General features: G+C 40.6%; 1 protein-coding gene across 3 annotated transcripts in view; it reads left to right on the top strand.

The window, feature by feature from the left end:
• KDM5A (lysine demethylase 5A) overlaps nucleotides 1-15,424 on the top strand; it is an 85,313-nt gene that overhangs the window by 57,849 nt on the left and 12,040 nt on the right. For all 3 annotated transcript variants that reach the window (XM_082634800.1, XM_082634799.1, XM_082634801.1), the window contains 3 exons: nucleotides 6,264-6,423; nucleotides 7,304-7,524; nucleotides 9,398-9,805. In XM_082634800.1, the coding sequence (XP_082490926.1) occupies nucleotides 6,264-6,423; nucleotides 7,304-7,524; nucleotides 9,398-9,805 (789 nt within the window). The remainder of the gene's footprint in view (nucleotides 1-6,263; nucleotides 6,424-7,303; nucleotides 7,525-9,397; nucleotides 9,806-15,424) is intronic.

Below are 15,424 nucleotides of genomic sequence, written 5' to 3'. Positions count from 1 at the left end.
CGCACAGGCTCAGAGGCCATGGCTCACGGGCCCAGCCGCTCCGCGGCATATGGGATCCTCCCAGACCGGGGCACGAACCCGTATCCCCTGCATCGGCAGGCGGACTCTCAACCACTGTGCCACCAGGGAGGCCCCCATTCTAGCTTTGCTTCGAGTCTTTTTCTCTGATCTCCCGTCTGAATGGTGCTAGACAGCATGTCATATTCAGGGATGGGTTATACTTGGGCCCATGGTTCGAATTTGTGGAGTTACAGTCACAGTTAGAACAAAGTATTTGCCCTCAATATGATTGTTTTGATAATGACACCACACTGGGATGAAGGGAAGGTTTTGTGTTGGATCCTTTTGGCCTTTTATTGTTGTTTTGTGTCAGGCCCAAGACCTTTGTCTTTTGTCTAGTAATAACATCATGATCTAGGCAGACACTCTGCCAGCTTACAGTTAATCTCTTGATCTGTTTTGTATTATTCCTTGTTGAGCTAATGTTTAGCATCTGTGCCTGTAACCGGGGAGTTCGTACTCTGATGTATGAAAAAACTAGGGTGTATTCTCTTCCCAGTCTGTTCACTGTCTTTTCCTTTGTCTTTTTAGCATACTAGGTAAGCTCATTCTTAGAGCATGAATACCATCAGCATTAGAACTCCTAGGATATAAAGTTAAACCATCCATCATAGATGCTTGTAAATTACCCGCTGGAAAATGTTTTTCTCAAGATAAAAATGGATCAAGGGGATGCTTTAATGAGGGAATTTTTAAAACTTACATGAATTAAAGACTTGAGAAAAGTTGAAACTTGAATTAGCATTTAAAATAAGGTTCTAAGTGACTTCCCTGGTGGCACAGTGGTTAAGAATCCACCTGCCAGGGCTTCCCTGGTGGCGCAGTGGTTGAGAGTCTGCCTGCCAATGCAGGGGACACGGGTTCGTGCCCCGGTCCGGGAAGATCCCACATGCCGCGGAGCGGCTAGGCCTGTGATCCATGGCCGCTGAGCCTGCGCGTCCGGAGCCTGTGCTCCGCAACGGGAGAGGCCACAACAGTGAGAGGCCCACGTACAGCAAAAAAAAAAAAAAAGAATCCACCTGCCAATGCAGGGGACATGGGTTTGAGCCCTGGTCTGGGAAGATCCCACATGCTGTGGAGCAACTAAGCCCGTGTGCCACAACTACTGAGCCTGCGCTCTAGAGCCTGTGAGCCACAACTACTGAGCCCACGTGCCACAACTATTTAAGCCTGCGCACTCCAGGGCCCGTGCTCTGCAACAAAGAGAAGCCTGCGCACGGCAAGAAAGAGTAGCCCCCGCTCGCAGCAACTAGAGAAAGCCCGTGTGCAGCAACGAAGACCCAATGCAGCCGAAAATAAAATTAATTAATTAATTAATTACCAAAAATACCAAAAAAATAATAATAAGGTTCCTAAGCACCTTGTTATCCTTGCGGTTAATGACCATCTTTATTTATAAAGTTGGTAGAATGACCAGGAGCAGCTGAAAGGGAATGCTGCCCACGCCACGTATAAGTGAGCCAGTACTAGAATTGCCTGTTTGCCGTGGCTTAGAGGCCCTCAGTACCTGGGTTGTTATTTTTCTAGCACATTAGGTATCAGCCAGCACTGTAGAATTGCTAAACAGGATGGACTTCGCTTGGAAGCAGATTGGTAACCTATGAAAACAAAACATCACAAGTATTATATGATTTCAGGGCTAGGGATCAAAGCAGTGGTTGATACGGTTGTATGGAGTCGTCCTCTGTTTGCAAAATATATATGGGTGTCTTAGCTTACAATCTGAGGAGAGGGTGTTGGAAGGGTAGAAAGATAAAGATTATGGATTTTATAATGTTAGTGTATTTGACAGCTTAGGACAGTGGAAGAATGGCGGCAAGACGTGGTAATTCAAGGTCAAATTTACCTTGACGGCGGTAATCTTTGCACTAAAAAAATTATACTCTTGAGGATTTTCCTACAGCTCAAGCACCGATTGTGTGATGAAAATCTTACTTGCCAGCTTATTTGCAGTTGGCTTGGTGATTTTTCCCTTTATATGATCTCCCCTGCTTGTGGCCATGAAATCATCCTTAAAATAGTTCAAACTTAATATCTTTGCTAGGATGAAGAGCCCCTGCTGGTTTAGGAAGAAGAGTAGGTAATTATAAAGAAAAATAAAATCAGTCATTTAATCCTAGTTATCATAGCGTTGAAATGTTTAAAACAGACAGTTTGTGCTTTGCATTGTTTGATTACTTCATTTTGCATGTGATACCCTGTGATCACTAAAATAATTGGAGCAAGCAATTCAAGAAACTCGTTACTTAGGAAAATATATATTTAATGAAACAAAGTCTGTCACAGATGTTTTGTGATTGTGTCTGGGATAACCTTTCAGATATTCATATGATTATTTCCTTTTAAGGCATAGTGTTTACCTTTACTGGAACTGTCTGTCCATATTACAGTTTATATTTTTCAAATGCATACATGTGTACAATTACACACCAGAAAGGAGGGTATAAAATAGTAGTAGGTATTATCTCCCAGGAAGTTCTTTTTTTATCCTGGTAATTGCTTAATTTACAGAAAGGTAAGTTAAGCAGTTGGATTCTTTCATTTTTTTTCTTCTCTATGCTTGTTAACACTTGGGTGGCTTGAGCTTTGGTGGAAATACAGTAAGTCCTCTATATACGATCCTTCACGTTGCAAACTTTGAAAGATGTGAACGTGCATTTGCATATCCAGTCACCTAAGTTTGTTCACGTGTCTGGCGTACATTGTCACGTGTGTGACAGCTAAGCCCGCACATGGGCTTCGTTGCTCCGCGGCATTTGGGATCTACAAGGGGTTGTGCTTTTGTGTACTTTACTGTACGGTACTGTATAGAGGACCGTAGTACAGTATCTTTATTTCAAGCCCAGGATGTCCAGAAACAAGTGTAAAAGCTGGTACTACTGTACTTCTCAAGGTACTGTATTTTAAAAAGGTACTGTAAGATTCAAAATGTTTTTTTGTGTGTTTGTTTTTCATGTATTTGTGTGAAAAGTGTTATAAACCTATCACAGTACAGTACTGTATAGCCGATTGCGTTAGTTGGGTACCTAGGCTAACTCTGTTGGACTTACGAACAAATTGGACTTAGGAAGGTGCTCTCGGAACAGAACTCGTTCGTATGTAGGGGGCTTACTGTAGAGTAGATTTTGCCTGAGACTTTAGTCCTGCTAATATCAGATAAGGTGGAGTGACAGATCTGTGTGTGAAACACATTTCTCACCGAGAAGCCATTCCTCCTTTCTTGCATATTTGCTGTTAGTGGGACTGAACTGTAATTTTCCTTCTTAGGAAGAGTAATTTGTTTAAGCTTGCTGTTATCAGTTGTTTTACCTTCAGCCTATCTGTGTCTTTATATTTAAAATGTGTCTTTTGTAGACAGCACATGTGGTAGGGTTCTTTTTGGTGTGTCATTCTGCATATATATGCGTTTGTAAAATGCATAGTTAAATCTTGGTTTTTAGGCAGTATTACAATCTCTGTCTTTTAATTGGGGGTGTTCATTTACATTTAATGTAATTGTTGACGTGGTTGGATTTAAGTTGACCATCTTTATTTTTCATTTTTTTCTGTTTTTGTTCCTCTGTTGCTTTTTCCTGCCTTCTTTTGGGTTAATGGACAATTTTTTTAAGGTTTCATTTTATTTCCTTTATTGGCTTCTTACCTATACCCCTTTTTATTTTTTTCAGTGATTGCTCTGGGGCTAACAGTGCCTCCTTAACTTACCAAAGTCAATGAGTACTTCTTCATATTTCATACTTCACCCTGGGGAAGTAATTTTTTTTTAAATTTATTTTTACCTATCTTTACTTTCCATCATTATTTTCTATGTATGTATCTATCTATTTATTTATGGCTGCCTTGGGTCTTTGTTGCTGCGCGCGGGCTTTCTCTAGTTGTGGCGAGCGGGGGCTACTCTTCGTTGCAGTGCATGGGCTTCTCATTGTGGTGGCTTCTCTTTGTTGCGGAGCACGGGCTCTAGGTGCGCGGGCTTCAGTAGTTGTGGCACGGGCTCTAGAGCGCAGGCTGAGTACCGTGGCGCACAGGCTTAGTTTGCTCCGCAGCATGTGGGATCTTCCCGGACCAGGGCTCACACCTGTGTCCTCTGCATTGGCAGACGGTTTCTTAACCACTGCACCACCAGGGAACCAGGGAAATCCTCAATCATTATTTTCTGATCACTTTCCTTCCTAGTTAGGAAGCTTAACAGAAAGTTTCCTGCATGAGTTACAATGAAGTGAGTAGAGTCAAGGTTAGAAAAAAAACACTGCAGTCAGTGAGATGACGCATCTGGGGACTGCAGTAGGCGAGTACTAAAGTACTCTCCTATCTGTTGCCTTTTAAGACTTAAATTCTTCAATAGGAAATAAGACTTACATGAACTGCGCTGTTCCTGAATTCTCAGTGAGTGACACTGTCTTCCAGAATCTTTTTATGAAACCTTTTAAGTATCCTGTTTCATTAAGGATAGGCTCGTGATAACAATAGACCTTCCTCCCATGCACCCTACAAAGAAAATCAGGTGTTACGTTAGTCATTGAGCTGTTGTCTCTCGTCTCCTAAGCTACTCATTTCTACTCTGCTAGGTGATGCTAGGTCTGGGACTCTACACCAGGCCTTGGTAAACTTTTTCTGTAGAGTAATACATGTATATATTAGCATACATTATATGTAGTGATATTCTATAGGTATATAATGTAAAGTAAATATTTTGGGCTTTGCAAGCCATATCTGGTCTCTGTTACACCTTCTCCTCCTTACTCTTTTTTTTTTTTTAACTAACAACTCTTTAAAAATGCAAAAATTATTGTTAGCTCACACTCCAAACAAAAAAATAGGCAGCCAACTGGGTTTGGCCTGCAGGCTGTGGTTTGCCAACCCCTGCTCTACACATTTATCCTTTGCCTGCTGCCCTCCCCCTCCCCCCGCCAGCAAAGGGCATTAGAGAACGTTAAAAGGCCTGCGCAGTGAGAAGGGAGTTGATCCTTCCCCTGTTTTATTCCCCATTCCTGTCATCATTGAACTACAATTGTTTTTCATTTTGGGGGGGCTTTTGTTTGATTTTTGTTTTTTGACCCTGGCAGTGGCAACTGGTTCCAATTTCTAGTTGATTTTTTTTTCACACTCCAGAAGCCAGCCATACTGTGTTCTATTAGGGATAGCAGGACCAGCACTTCCTCCTCAGAGGTCTGTGTCCCCACTCTGCAGGCCCCTTCTCTGAGCTTCTTGGTTCTAATAACCCCACTCCTTTCCTCTGTTACCTCAACCCTTAGGGATGGCAACTCTTTTCTTGCAGTCGCCTTAGTGTTACTTTGGTGTTTCTGTTTTGCCTTTTCAAGACTTTAATGTACATTTAACGAGTTCACTTTATTAAATTCTCCTTGTTGAACTTCCTGTGATTTCTGTCTGCCTGATTGCACTGTGACCGTTGAAGCTGTACTTGTGGGTTATTCTCTCCTAACTGCAGGGGAGGATCGTCTGAGCCCTAATTAGACTTGTCAGAATTGTATAGCTCGAATACTGTCAGGCTCTTTATTATATTAAGAGCAGTTGGTAAGCATCTAGGTTTGAAAACCTTTAGAGAGGATTAAATAATTTGTGTCCTTAAGATGTCACATCTAAACCTTCATTACCCTCCTAAGTCCATTTTATTTTTTCTTAAAGGGTCAAAGTTCCTTAACTTGTGGCTACAGGAGTTTTTATGAGTTGTATGTAGAAAGTTGATTATGTAATCGTAATTTTCTTGTAGGTTTATTATCTCTGAGGATTACTTTTTTTTTTTTTTTGCGGTACGCGGGCCTCTCACTGTTGTGGCCTCTCCTGCTGTGGAGCACAGGCTCCGGACGCACAGGCCCAGCAGCCACGGCTCACAGGCCAGCTGCTCTGTGGCATGTGCGATCCTCCCGGACCGGGGCACGAACCCGTGTCCCCTGCATCGGCACGCGGACTCTCAACCACTGCGCCACCAGGGAAGCCCTGAGGATTACTTTTGAGCTTTACTCTTTCCCTTTTGGCTTGAAAAACTGGTGTTTTCTGTTTTTTTCCCCAATGGACATTTTCTGTCTCACTAAATACCATATATTTAATTTTAAGATCTTTTATTTATTTATTTTTTTAATATATATACTGTGTTATATTAGAAACTTTAACCTGAAAGCCTGTATTTAGATTCTTGTCACGGGATAAGTTGTTTCTAATTCTCCATACCCGCTTCGTTTCTTCTGCAGGACACAGCCAGTGTGAAGTCCTCCAGCAGTCTGGAGCCCAGCCTTTTTTGTGATGAAGAGATTCCCATCAAGTCCGAGGAGGTGGTCACGCACATGTGGACGGCACCCTCCTTCTGTGCTGAGCATGCTTATTCGTCTGCTTCTAAGAGCTGTTCTCAAGGTATTACGGCCCTTGGTAGCGGTATGGAGAAGAGAAGCCTGAAACCATACTGAATCTCTCTTTCAGTACAAATCCTGGCAGTGAAATGCCATAGAACCTGAAAATATGCAACTTTGGAAAAGCCAGTCTCTGTTAGCATTTTTCTGTGATTAGGTCATAACCTGAAAATTTCCATAGAATTATTGAATCCTAATTAGAAGGACTTCAGAGGCCATCTGGTCCCATTCTAGTCCCATTTTATTTTTATCAAATCCCTGATAGGTAGTTATTTATCCTCTATTTGTTTATTACCGGTTGTTGAGGAACTTGCTGCTTTTTAAGAATATTCATTCTGGTTTTGGAAAGCTTTGTTAGTTTTTCATCCCTTGGTAAATAATTTCTCTATTATGTTCACTTTCTTTGTCCCTAGTGAAAATAAGTCAGACTGCTTTAGGTCACACCTCTGGAAAAAGGAGAGTATTTCTCTCTTCACAGTAAAATTCAGGATTTTATGGAACAGCATATTATTGCTGTTTGTTAAGTAGATATTATTCATATGGGGCAGTTATATGCTTAGTCTTTTGGTATTCTCTGAAATGGAGAGAGCATGGGATAGGAGATTCTCTCCCATTCCCCTTCCCCTCCAGTCACAAGGTAAAGAATCAATAAGGAACCTGTTTTTTTACTCTAAACCAGGTTTTTAGAGTGGTCATTAGAATTCTAGGTCTTTCTGTTCTGTATTTTTTAAAATTTTTATTTTCACTTTCATACTGATGCAGTGAACCCAAACTTCTAAATTAAATGTTGAAGGAGGGAGGACCATTCTTCTAAATATTTACTTTCAAAACATTACATTTTTTCAATAGTTTTCATTATTTTTGTCTTATATTTTGGGGGAAAGGTTCTAGCACCCCAAGGAAACAACCTCGGAAGAGCCCTCTGGTGCCCCGTAGTTTGGAGCCTCCGGTGCTAGAGTTATCGCCTGGAGCTAAAGCCCAGCTGGAAGAACTTATGATGGTTGGAGATCTCCTGGAGGTGTCTCTGGATGAGACTCAACACATATGGCGGATTTTGCAGGCCACACACCCACCCTCTGAAGACAGATTCCTGCATATCATGGAGGTATGGCTTTGAAGCTTACTTACAGTGGTTTTAAAACCAATTAGAATGTCCAGGTTCTTTGGAGGTACCACAGATTGCCACAAGGGGTGGCTGGGTGGGTAGTACTCTGATTGTCCTTTCTCATTAAGCCAAAGTAGTTCTGCTTTGTGGTTTTCTTTATTGAGATTTTATGTAATAATCAATTTTTAAAAAGGCCATTTCTGCTGAAAAGAAAGGGGGGTACTGTAATTCACAAGTTGAGAACAACTTCCTTAGCCCAGACTTACACTGGTGAAAGGCCCAAAAGTTAGGCAGGGGGGCAATATAGTGGTTGAAACAGGAAGCAAGGGAATGGTTAAATAGAAGTGGATTGGGTGGGAGGGGGAGTCCACATACATTTATACAATTTACACACTTTTATACAATTTTAAATCACACAGTTTCTTATTTATACAGTTTATACATGTTGTTCTATCCATGATCTCATTCATCCTCACCATAATCCTGAGGGGGAGGGGGAAAGGATAGACATGGCGAGTATTTAGCTCATTCTACCTGTGAAGAAAGTAAGGGTCAGAGACGTAGAAACTTGCCTGAGGTCACACGTGGAGTAAAAACAGAGACCTGGGTTCTCTCTCTGGCATTAGACTCCAGTATCCTTTTCATTATTCTTTTCCATGACTGTTTCCATGAGGCGGAAGGTACACTGTCAGCAGCAGTTGACACGGATACGCCTGGTGCACTGTGGTTTGTCTTTGGTTTAGAAGTCAGACTGAGGGTGCCTAACTTAGATAGTATTTTCCAGTCGCAGAGCATTTTCTTCACATCCGTTACCTCATCTGATCTTTATTTTACATATAAGGAAACACAGAGTGTTGAAGTTAAATATCTTATTCAAGATATGATAGACTTAAGACACTTGTGACCCAGTGTTCTTTACGAATTTGCAGATTCTGAGTTCCTGTCAAAGATATTCCAGTGTCAGATCTGTGGGAAAATAAATTCTCAAGTGTTATTTCTTAAGTAATTATCAAGCTTATGTTTTTCAATATTTCTTTTTCTACCTTACCCCTTGTTCTTTCTGTTACTAGACACACTTTTACTATTAAAATCTTTAATGTTTACTACCTTGGCACATAAATAGCAACAATATTAGACAGTTGGGAAAAAAAGGCAAGTGTTTTTGCTTCGTGACAGCAACTGTTTTCTTGTAAAAGTCACTACATACCCTTTGTAATGAGATCATGGATAAAATTTTGTGTTTTGCTGACAGTTTTGATAACTTCTTAACCACCAAGGATTTATTGAGTTAATAAAGAACTTTAGTACTGGTAAGTGGAGACCCAAAGAGTTATTACATAATTATTTAGTATACATTTAGCTTTCTGTGTATGTTTTCATCTCAGTTACGTAGAGGTGCTACAGACTATATTAATATATGCAGACACTTTTTATTTTGCCTTTTTTCCCTCTGATAAGCTAAAAATAAGTCAGATATTTTATTTAGGGCTTGCCATTATTTTCTGCTGTTATCTTCTTTGAATATTATATTTGCCTTCTTAAAATATCTTCAGAATATTTATTGTGGTATAATGTATACAACATAAAATTTATCATTTCAACTATTTTTAAGTATACAATTAAGTTGTTTTAATTACATTTATAATAGTATACAACTGTTATCACTATCCATTTCCAGAACTTTAAAATTATTCCTAACAGAAACTCTGTACCCATTAAATAATAAATCCCATTTCCCTCCCCCCAGCCCCGGTAACTCATATTCTATTTCCTGTCTCTATGAAATTGCCTATTCCTGATACCTCATGTAAGAGAATAAAACAGTTTTTAAATGTCTTGCTTTAAAATTGTTTCTATTTTTATACTTACGAAGGATGACAGCATGGAAGAGAAACCATTAAAAATAAAAGGAAAGGACTCTTCAGAGAAGAAACGGAAACGGAAGCTAGAAAAAGAACAGCTTTTTGGCGAAGGAAAGCAGAAGTCCAAGGAGCTAAAGAAAATGGATAAACCTAAAAAGAAGAAATTAAAATTAAGTGCGGAAAAATCAAAGGAGCTGAACAAACTGGCCAAGAAACTAGCAAAAGAAGAAGAGAGGAAGAAAAAGAAGGAGAAGGCTGCTGCAGCCAAAGTTGAACTTGTGAAGGAGAGCTCGGAGAAGAAGAGAGAGAAGAAGGTGCTGGACATCCCCTCCAAATACGACTGGTCAGGAGCGGAGGAGTCTGACGACGAGAACGCCGTGTGTGCCGCGCGGAACTGCCAGAGGCCCTGCAAGGACAAGGTGAGTCTAGCTGCACCCGCCAAGTGTGCGCGGGGACGTGGAGCAGCGGCCGGGCACACCTGGGTTTGAGGTAATGATGGTCTGTTTGGCCTTGTGACATCACACGTTTAATTCAGTTTCGAGAAACATTTTCAGTTATGAGGCTCTTAGTAGAAGAAATGTTGTGTTTTAGAAATCATATACGTGGTGATAGTCTTGACCGAGCAGAGAGAAGCTGTGTGCTACCAGGAGCGGTGCGTCTCATGCGTGGGCACAGCAGGGCTCAGAGCAGTCGTGTCCCTTCCCTGCAGGTTGCCTCGAGGGACTAGACATCTTGTCCGTTAGCCACAGTGGCCCGAAAAGTCCTGGGCCGGTATCCTAAGAGCTGTGGCAAATTGCACTGAGACCAGTTCTGAAGACCTAAAACTAGGGGGTTAAATCTTCCCTTTTGGTCTGTGTCTTATCCACACCCAGCCCTATGTATATACTCTCCTAAATAGAATATGATTGTTTTCACATCTCTTGCAAAAAATAAAGACCTTTAAAGGTATTATTTTTAAAATGTCAGCCCTCAATTTTAAATATTAGCGAGGATATGATGGTCTTTCTTAAGGTAATAATTGATGTTACAGACTTCTGAGAAAGATAGATGGACTTTATGAAAAATCCTAGTTCATTAAATGGCTGAAGGTATCTATTATAGTGTTCCCGTCAAGATTATTAGTAAATTCATGGTTTTAATTTTATTATCTCCTTACACCACTTGATGTTTAGAATTTTAATAGCTCCTCAACTTGAATATATCAACAGAATAAACACAGCTGCATCACTATTCCCTTACGTTCCTCCTCAGTTCAATACTTGTTAGAGCTTGAAGAGGTCCCCTTGTCCAGCCTCTTCATTTCACAAATGATGAAGCCAGGACTGAGTGAAGATAAATGATGTGACCAAAGTCACAGAGCTCATTAGTGGCAAAACCAAAAGTAGAACCCTGGCTCCCAGACCAGGTGCTCTCCGCTAATATCCCCGCCCCTCTGGTAACTGAGATGCAAGTACAAAAACACAGTGCAAAACTAAATGACACGTATTTAAATTATACTTATTAAAGGTTTTCTACTCACTTTTGGAAAATGAATATATAGTAAAATATATATCCCATAGCCCAGCTTTCTGAGGGCCACAGCTGTAAATATTTTAGTGTGTTTCTTTCCAATTCTTTTCCTGTATAGTTTGTTTTATATCATGTCATACTGTCTGTTCACTTTTGTATCTGCTTTATTAGTTTCGTAAGTATTTTTCTATATTATAAGTATTTTAAAGCATTTTGGTAGATACATTATATGTGCGTGTATCATTTTATCTTTCATTTGAATTTATTCTCATCTGAATCTGTTTATTAAAAGAGGCTGATGACAGGTTAGCAGTTTCTCCTTGGGTCTGAAGTATTAGCAGCCTAGTGCTGGCAGGACCTTCTCCCTTTTCTTCCTCCTTTAACTAATTGTGTGGCAGTTGGAGGACTGGCAACAGGGTATGTTTCTTCTTCAAGCTTTCCTATCGTGCTTCCTACAGTGTTTATATCCATCATGAACCTTTCACTTTTTTTCTCCTTTTCACTTAATAACCTCTCCCCTCTCCTCTGTTCAGCATTTAAAATACAGTTCAGTTCATCTACTATCCCTGTTCTTTTCCTGTAGCATATAAACACTACAGGCAGTTTTTTTCTCATCTGCCATAGAATTGTTAACACATGTCCTGCTTCCTCTCAGGGTGGTCAAGGAGTAAGGTGAGATCATCTATATGAAAGCACTAGTTAACCAAAAATGCAACTTAAGTGTTAAGATGTGATCATTATTTTTAGATGAACCCTGGGATTTACTCCTAACATTATAGGTATTTTTTTTTTTAAATCTAGAAAGGGGAATCCCCTGGAAGTCCACTGGTTAGGACTCCACAGCACTTCCACTGCAGGGGCCCTGGGTTCAATCCCTGGTTGGGGAGCTAAGATCCTGCATGCCACATGGCGTGGCCAAGAAAAAAAAAATCTGGAAAGTTATCATCTACATTTTGATGGAGCAAAAGTAGATTTAGCTGAATATTTAGAGAAAATGTCTATTGTTTAAAACATACAAAGATTTGTACACATTAATTTGTTAAGATTAGTACAAAAATTGTCAGAACACATACACAGGTGAGCAGTTGTGCCTTAACCTGTCAATAGCTACATGAAAGACACTTATGAATGATGTATTTCTATAATGTGTTTCTTTTTTTTTTTTTTTTTTTTTTTGTGGTATGCGGGCCTCTCACTGTTGTGGCCTCTCCCGCTGCGGGGCACAGGCTCCGGACACGCAGGCCCAGCACCCACGGCCCACGGGCCCAGCCGCTCCGCGGCACATGGTATCCTCCCAGACCGGGGCACGAACCCATGTCCCCTGCATCGGCAGGCGGACCCTCAACCACTGCGCCACCAGGGAAGCCCAATGTGTTTCATTTTAAACAAATTATTTCAGATTATAAACATTTTGCCCGTCATTCCTGTTTTGCAATTTTTATGGTTCTCCAAGTCTGTTTCTGACACCAGTTTTACTAAGTGGAAGGTATGTTTCTTTAGAAACTTGGTAAAGAATTTTACAACTTTCTCAATTTGAAGTATAGTGTTTCTCTAAGGAAAACAAATTAATGCATGGTACGCATCTTCAGAACAAAAGGATGACAAGAAAAGAATGTTTTTTAAGGAAGTCTGTGTTCTTTAAATATCATGTAGCGAAAAACCCACACAACTTCTTGGGTTCATTTATATTTAGGTAAATGTATTCTAACTAGTAATTACTATTATTTTTATCTAAAAATGTGCAGATTGAGAAAACTTTGAAGGATAACTTAAATGTACCTAGCTTCAATTTCAAGATGTTTTAGAAAGAAAAAAGAAAAATATTATCAGAAAATGTAAAAGGTTTAAAAAAAAAACAAAACTATCTCTTCCATCATTATCAAATTCAAGTTGAAATTAATTTTAAAAATAATAATGAAGAATTGTTTTCAAAAAATTAGTTTTAAGGTTCAGAATCTTTTTCTCCATGAACTTTGCCACTTTCATTCAATCTTATTGGTACCAAGAGTTAAACGAGTTAACTTGAAGGAGCAAATTCTTTCAAGCTAATATTTAAGTAACAACTTTTCTGCATTAAAATAAATATTTAATCTTACTTATGAAAATAGATTTTTTTCCCTTTAATTTTTTTTTAACCTTCTTACTATGGGCTTTTTCCTTACCTATTACTACCTCCCTAAGAAGTTTGGCACGATATATAAAGAGAAACTATGTTTATAAACTTGTGTCTCTCACTTTTACTATTTGTTAGCCACTCTGATTTTTTTAAAAATAAATAAATTTATTTATTTATTTATTTTTGGCTGCATTGGGTCTTTGTTGCTGCACACGGGATTTCTCTAGTTGTGGTGAGCGGGGGCTGCTCTTCGTTGCGGTGTATGGGCTTCTCATTGCGGTGGCTTCTCATTGCAGAGCGTTGGCTCTAGGTGCACAGGCTTCAGTAGTTGTGGCGCGTGGGCTCAGTAGTTGTGGCTCGTGGGCTCTAGGTGTGCAGGCTTCAGTAGTTGTGGCGCACGGGCTCAGTAGTTGTAGCTCACGGGCTCTAGAGCACAGGCTCAGAAGTTGTGGTACACGGGCTTAGTTGCTCCGCGGCATGTGGGATCTTCCCGGACCAGGGCTCGAACCCACTGCACCACCAGGGAAGTCCCAGCCACTCTGATTTTAAAAGATTTTTGTGGAGAGTTGTCTCAGCAAAAGTGTTTGCGTTATCAGTGGCTTTATCATTCATATCTCCTTTTGGCATAGGTAATCAAAGGTTGGATTACTTAAATGAGGGAGTCACACACACAGAGACACACAGACACACGCAGAGACACACACAAACTGGTGATGTTATGATAGGGCAACCAACTGTCCCAACTTGCCTGCGACTTTCCTGGTTTTAGCACCGCAATTCCTGTGTTTTGGGAAACCTGTTAATCTTGGGCAGACTGGGAGGGTTGGTTACTTATTGTTAAGATCACCAAAAAAACATACACGGGGATTGTGAACATGTGTCATACTTGATTAGATTGTTTTAATTTTGAAATCTGGCTTTTGCAAGAAACTTCGGTGCAAAAGAGATTGAATGCCAAAATAAAAAGAGCTCAGGTGGGTAACTAAGCTAAGACTGTCACTAAATCACGAGGCTTTCTTTTTTCCCAGTGTAGTAATATGCGCTAAGAAATGAACAAGAAATGTAATGTGCCAAATATATTTTTTTCAAATATTTTTTCTTAAGTGTAAATATGAAACCATATAGCAAAACATGAAATGCCAAACTAACATTATATTTCTCATTTAAGCACACGTTTCCCCCAATCCAAACCCAGTAAGCTATTTTTACTATAGTTAAATGTCTTACCAGTTAATATCTGAACAGCTCATTGCTGTGAAGTTTTTCAGTAATTACTTTTTTTTGATTTGATAAGTATATCTCCCAGAAGTACTGAAAGGAGAAATGACTATTAGAACTTACTATGCGGTTAGCCAAATTCTTTGTTCTTGAGTGTTCAGGCTACTGCATAGTCTGCAGATTCAGTTGATATTCCAGACAAAAGTAGAGCTGGATTTTGATTGTAAGTAAATGAACATGATAGGAAGATATTAGTAAAGAGGGCTATTTTTTAAAAATAATTTTATTTATTTATTCATTTAGTTTTGGCTGCATTGGATTTTCATTGCTGCGTGTGGGCTTTCTCTAGTTGGGGCGAGCGGGGGGCTACTCTTCGTTGCAGTGCGCGGGCTTCTCATTGCGGTGGCTTCTCATGTTATGGAGCACGGGCTCTAGGTGCACGGGCTTCAGTAGTTGCAGTGCATGGGCTTCAGTGGTTGCGGCGCACGGGCTTCAGTGGTTGCGGCACACGGGCTTCAGTGGTTGCGGCTCGCGGGCTCCAGAGCGCTGGCTCAGTGGTTGTGGCGCACGGGCTTAGTTGCTCCACGGCACGTGCGATCTTCCCGGACCAGGGCTCGAACCCGTGTCCCCTGGATTGGCAGGCGGATTCTTAATCACTGCGCCACCAGGGAAGTCCAAGAGGGCTATTTTTTCCCTGCTAGATTATTAGGGTAAATTGTTGTGTAACATGTAGGCTGGGACAGCATCTCAAGAAAAGTTATATACTTTTTTGGGATGGTGGGAGAGCTGGGCTTAGGAATGGACCTCTAGTCAAAATCACAAAAGGAAAATTGAAAAGACAGCAATAGATGTGATTTTGGGAGACCGGAAGCCAGGGCGTGTAGTGCACAATTAGATTCTAAAAGACATGGGGCCGCTTTTCTCGGCAGCAAATAGTGGTGAACTGGTAACCCTCTTACCCGGTGGGGGCTGGACTGGTTAGATAACTGGAGGCAGGAGTAGTTACTTGTTGACTCAGGGTTGTCACAACCAGGGTGGCACCTCCAGGCTGGGCGGCCCAGAGAAGCACAGCTCTCCCAGTTCCGCTGACCATCTCCAAATTGCCGGACAGTTGGGCTGAGCTCGCCCCCTGTCAGATTAGCACTTTATAAATCTTCACCTGCTGGTAGCATGTGTATTTTTGAGTCATTGTCTC

Source organism: Mesoplodon mirus, assembly GCF_964341445.2.
Source record: "Mesoplodon mirus genome assembly, chromosome: 11".
NCBI lineage: Eukaryota > Metazoa > Chordata > Mammalia > Artiodactyla > Ziphiidae > Mesoplodon > Mesoplodon mirus.
Note: the sequence above shows the minus strand (reverse complement) of the source record. Positions and strands in the feature narration are given on the sequence as shown.